At 32.6% G+C, this 6,085-nt stretch overlaps 1 protein-coding gene across 12 annotated transcripts in view; it reads right to left on the bottom strand.

The window, feature by feature from the left end:
* LOC106463488 (synaptotagmin-7-like) overlaps positions 1 to 6,085 on the bottom strand; it is a 108,301-nt gene that overhangs the window by 17,845 nt on the left and 84,371 nt on the right. For 11 of the 12 annotated variants that reach the window (XM_022390993.1, XM_022390997.1, XM_022390998.1 and 8 more), the window contains 3 exons: positions 5,062 to 5,343; positions 4,620 to 4,704; positions 3,290 to 3,443 (listed from right to left, as the gene is read on the bottom strand). In XM_022390993.1, coding sequence (XP_022246701.1) covers positions 3,290 to 3,443; positions 4,620 to 4,704; positions 5,062 to 5,336 — 514 coding nt within the window. In that variant the 5' untranslated portion in view covers positions 5,337 to 5,343. The remainder of the gene's footprint in view (positions 1 to 3,289; positions 3,444 to 4,619; positions 4,705 to 5,061; positions 5,344 to 6,085) is intronic. The other variant, XM_022391004.1, reaches the window with a different exon arrangement.

The raw sequence follows: 6,085 nt of genomic DNA, 5'->3' as shown, positions 1-6,085 counted from the left end.
GCATTATACACATTCAATAACCCCAATAGGAATGCTAGCACGTCTCTAACCTGAGGAAGGAAGAGTGTGTAGCATTATACACATTCAATAACCCCAATTATAACTATTAATATTATTTGAATCCACTTAATCTCATAGTATTGTTGAAACCTGATACAAATTAAGGGTTGCTATTGTTATTATACATTAGTGTATTACTAAAGTACAACCAGTTCTGAATAATCAAACTAGTTTGCAAAATACAAAATAACAATCTCATCTTCATCGATTTCGAGAAAAGAAAATAGAGTAGTGAACATTTATCAAATTCAAAAAGTAAATCATTATTTCAGAAGTTTTGTATAAACATATCAGACCCGTTAGGTTCCTCTGTAGTATTTTATATGGACTACATAAAATTCAAGAGCCTGAATGTCCAAACAGACCCATAGTTATAAAAGAAATACTTCCATCTCAAGTTAATCGGTTTTCTTACAGAAATACTTATATCAAGATTCTATTTTCAAAACACAACAACAAAAAACAGACACGATTTCATAATTTGATTAAGCTAGAAGCGAATATTGATCCTGTATCTAATCCATCAACCTAATTAGATATTTTATGACTGAATAAAAAACATACTTTTCGATAGCAAATTTCAATAGTTTAATATTATAAGGTGTTTATATTTATTGAAACGTTCTCTTTGACTAGTTATTTAAAATACTAGATTAGTTAAAATTGATATTCACTTTTGATCAATGCAAGCTATTTAAATAGATCAGAACTAAAATATACCCAGTAATGAATTTCGGTTCTTACGTTCTTACTTCGATTAGAATTTATAGTTTCATCAGTTGGATAACCTCGCTGTTAGATATATTTTCGGCCGTAATCCCAATACCTCACGAGGTTCGGACAGTTTAAAATATTTAGGTTAGTCCTAAATTCACATAATAAGCAAAAAATTCAAAATAATCTTATGAAAATATAACAATTAAAAAGTAAAAATAATAAAAATACTTATAGTAAACGTTCTAACGTTCTAACCAATGTTGTTAATGAAGGGATTAAAATAACATCAAAGAAACAATAGAGTATAACTTATAATAATACTAAAACAAAAAATTATTTACAATATAAGAAATTATAGGCCATTAATTAATGTTTGCCAAAAATAATCAGAGCTTTTCCTTCGTATTAGAAAATTTAAAGTTGAGCAGTATTATTACTATTCTTTGCCACAGTATTCTTAATGAGCCCCCCCAGTGGCACAGCGGTATGTCTGCGGACTTACAACGCTAAAAAATTGATTTCGATACCCGTGCTGGGCAGAGCACAGATAGCCCATTGTGCAGCTTTGTGCTTAATTACAAATAAGCAAATAATTCTTAATGAGCACTTAGTTACTAACATGTTTGACTAAGCATGTCTTCATTATAATTTGCTACCAAACAGTTTAGTGTTTTTATTCAGGCGCTAAACTAAGTAAACAGGTTGATGGGTTGGTTGTGGGAATAATTTTTTCGCCCAGCTTAACCAATTTATTTTCATTTCTCCATGAAAAAATTTAGCTTCAATTTCAAGCACCTAATGTTAATACATTTGTCGCTTTTGTTGTACTGCTTACACCAAGAAGTGATGTGAAGATAGTTGGCAGTATCTGAGTGCAATATATGACAACTAGCGATTAAATTATTATATTTATTGCAACAGTATTTCTTTCAATACACGATTTCTAGAATAATAGAAAATTAGTATCTTTATTGCAACAGTATTTCTTTCAATACACGATTTCTAGAATAATAGAAAATTATTATATTTATTGCAACAGTATTTCTTTCAATACACGATTTCTAGAATAATAGAAAATTAGTATCTTTATTGCAACAGTATTTCTTTCAATACACGATTTCTAGAATAATAGAAAATTAGTATCTTTATTGCAACAGTATTTCTTTCAATACACGATTTCTAGAATAATACAAAAATAATTTTAATCGCAGACACCGAAACCTGTAAGTTCACTTGTCTTAGGCCTAACATTAGTTGGGCTTTTATTAAGTACGGCTTATATTCGATAAAGAGCTAAATTAATATTGCAAATGTGTACATTTTTTGCTTTAGTTTAGTTAAGACTAAACTTTACCGTTCTTAATGCTGTCAATAATCAAACTTCTAATGTTAACGTTAGACCTTTTTAAAAACTTGATAAGCTTTTAATATTTTGCCGTACAAAATATTTACTAAAGTATATTTATATCACCTCTTTATTTACATCCGGCGAAATTTACATCACGTGCATTTTCAGGACAGACAAAAAGTGGGTATTATCATAATACATATGAAACTTGAAGTTGAAGAGCAGGAGCTTCTGTGTCAGATTTTCTCAGTTAAATATAAACAGTTTGATTAAAATGTCATCTGTTCTGGATTAATATTTTACTTCTATCAGCTTGTGCTCAAAAACAAGTTGTTGATATTTGAGTTCAATCAGATTTTGAAATCATCACAGTTAAAGTATTTCACCTGAAATTAGGTAACACCAAGACGTTTTTATGGGTTAATGATCTGACGTTTCTGTTGATAAACAGAGTTATTTACGCCTCCTTCACAAAACACATTCCTACAACAAATAGGTTGAATACGTACCCAAATTACCAGTAACTATGGTTTGACAGGTAACTGTATACCATGCGATCAATGAGATTATTTAATTTACGAAGATTTTACAGCCTGCGTATGCTCAATTATACTGTGGGCTGTTAACCATCATTTACATTATAAAATGTTCATATATTTGTTGTTTCCATGTTTATTAGTTCCCGCTTTAAGAGGGCTCGTCTTCTGACGGTATTTGTAAAATCCATCTACAGCCAAGTGTTACAAATTTGTTCACTTCGTCTTGTCAATACAGCTGAGAATTCGAGTACGAATCTTCAACAAATAAATTCAGAATTTCGAACATTGTGCTATAGACAAAGAGACTCTCTGAGCCAAATAATACATCGTCATTTATCAATTAAAACTTAACCTGAATGAAACACCGAGTCTTATTTTCATTATTATACATATGCATATTTTTCAACGCAAATTATAATAGAAGTTTCCAGAGATTAATCAACTACTTCAAACTACATTACCTCCGGAGGCTCAATGGTAAGTCTGAGGACTTCAGACCCTAAAAATCTGATTTCGATCCCCACAAAGGGTAGAGCACAGATAGCACACTGAGTAGCTTTGTGCTTAACCAAAAAAAAAAAACCAAATCGAACTATATTAATAAAAATACATTTTCTGTACTTACCTATAATATCCTTCGCAGGTAGGTTGCTAGCTTGTATAATCTTCAGTATTAACGTAGAATTAGGAAAGTTATACTCCAAACTAAAGTGTATCTGTCCAGCTGGTTCATCTGGTTCAGTCATGGCATTAGCTAAATCAGCAGCTTCTTCCTGCTGCTGTAGACAAACATTCGAAAATATTCAACGTTTAAACATTACATAATCGGTACTTAATAATATGTTTTTTTTAAACACATTAAGCACTTTAATACTTTAAACATTATAGAAGTTACCGTAAACCATCTTGAACATTTTGACGCAGACTTTTGTATTTTAAGCATAACAGGCGTCATAGGTAACTGTCATAATTTTTCTAACCAAGCTTATATTTTAACAATTTAACTAACATTCTAAAATACTACTTAACCAGTCTTATTTTTTATTTGATTACCCAGCACTGCTTACACTAACTCGGAAAAGCTGTTTATAGAGTCAGTCCCATTTTATCCTACTTCACAGGAGGATCATACTTTTCATTTTGATATTTTCAGACACAGCCAACCCAAACTTACAACTGTTAACCAGAGGGAGTGCAACCAATAAGCTGCAACCGCCGTTTAAGCGACTACTCTTACCGAGAAACGAGTTTGATCGTCACAGTTATAACACCCCCACCCCCAAGCTGAAAGAGCGATGTGTGTTCTATTCAACGACATATCAAGGCTTGAACCTTGGACATCACGATACGCAGCCCGGCATTCTAGTCATAGCCCAGGTCCAACTTTCTATAGGAAGAATAGAATCATACAATTAATAGAACTATCAGATACATGAATAGGACCTATAATGCATACATATAACACCTTGTGTAATAACTTTACCATAGTAACATTAAATCTTCACAAAAAGTGATCAACAGAATCATATTACACATTCACCTTTACTATATCTTGTTACGCGGATTATAATTTTTTAACATAAGCCGAGGGCTGCATAATTGTTAGCTTGCCGAACTGTGAATATGAGGATCCAGGGTTCGTGTCCTGTTGCCTCAAAAACGTTTTCCGCATTTTAGGACCGTTGGTGCATTTAAGAGTAACGGTCAAATCCCATTGGGTGCTGTGACCAACTAACCTTCCCTCTCGTTTGTCAGTTCAGAATTAAAGATGGTTAACGTAGATAGCTCTTCTGTAGCTTCGCGACACTTTCTGAAGCAATTAACGCCATCAGTTTCTTCACTGTTTACCATAAAGATTTTTAGTAATTCGTGAATTATGTACTGCTAAACACAGTTGAAATTGCTATGTTATACATACAATATACTGTTATTTGAAGTATGTTATTACACTTTACCTCAACTGTTGGTAAAAGATACTGAAGAAATGAAATTGGTCCCTGCATGGTGGCGCCACTATTCTCTTTACCGTTTTCCGATATGCTGAAAATAAGAAAACAAAGTTCATGTAATTACAAACACGTTTATATCGTTTTAATTCTATTTAGAATACTAGATTGACTTAGTTTTGATACCACTCTTAATATTTCAGGTAATTGTTTTTTCTAATGGCACTTACATCATAGATTGTATAAACATTTTGTTTTAGGCAAGCCATTAACGTGAACCATGAAAAGAAAAATTATCATTATTATGATCCTTTTTCTCGCGGTTAAACTAGTGCAACTTTTTTCAGTTTTCCATCTGATGTTCTGAAGTGGTAGTTTCACACTCAAAAAGCTATTATTTATTCAATATTCTTGTGAGATGAAAATGGTTTTAACAAAGCTGAACGCTTACGATATAGATTGAGATGCTAGGGACGGGATTAACCTCAGATGCCCTTGTGAACAACGGTCCTCCACGTTATGTCGTGTAAGCTCTTTGACCTCTTCATTTTGTCCAACAGGTGGTGGCGCCTTTCCAAATTGTAGTGGTTCAAGTTCATCTCTTGCCGTCTTTTTGTGTCCGAGTTTTTTCCAGTAGAGGTAACACAGGAATAACGTCATAATCATCGATACTAGTGCCGCCATTGTTCCTAGCACTGAAGCAACGATGATAGTGGAAAGGTCCATTGTCAACCTGTTAGAAAATCAATTTTACACCAATGTACGAAACTTCTAGTCCTAAACAAAAGTTCAACAAGACGCCCCTGATGCACGTGTAATTGGAAGAAAGATATATTGAATAGTAAGTCTTTGCTTTGAATAAAAAAAACCGTTAATTCAGTCTGCTATTTGCTTGTTTTTTATTTTATAGCAAAACCACACTGGGCTATCTGCTGGGGAATCGAACCCAGGATTTTATGGTTATAAATCCTTAAACTTATAGCTGTCTCACCGGGGGGGGGAGCAATTCAGTCTGCCTTTCTTTTTCTCGAAATCTTGTAACAATAGCATTCTTCTAAGGCAGAGAGCGCTGGTATATTGAATGAGACACTGCAGAGACCACATTCAATCACATCTGTTAATTATCATATTATGTGAATTTGTGAAATAAAAATATTAAATATAACGTATCAAGGAAGATACGACATCACAAAATAAAAAGTAAATTGTATTTATGTTTATATTTTAACAGTTTTAAAACACCCAATGTTTATTACATGCTACAGTATATAAACATATAAAATCAAACTTTAAAATACAATCTGCTACTGTTCGGTGTCTAGAACTAGAATTTCTTTGTTTTATAGCTTCATCAAACCTATACCGTTGTGACCAAGACTTGTCAATAGCGAAAGCTGTTTTATACCTTCATCAAACCTATACCGTTGTGACCAAAACTTGTCAATAGCGAAAGAATATGAATATTTTAAAGCATT

The sequence above is a fragment of the Limulus polyphemus genome, unplaced genomic scaffold (genome assembly GCF_000517525.1).
Source record: "Limulus polyphemus unplaced genomic scaffold, Limulus_polyphemus-2.1.2 Scaffold1422, whole genome shotgun sequence".
NCBI lineage: Eukaryota > Metazoa > Arthropoda > Merostomata > Xiphosura > Limulidae > Limulus > Limulus polyphemus.
This window is presented reverse-complemented; position numbering and strand designations above follow the sequence as displayed.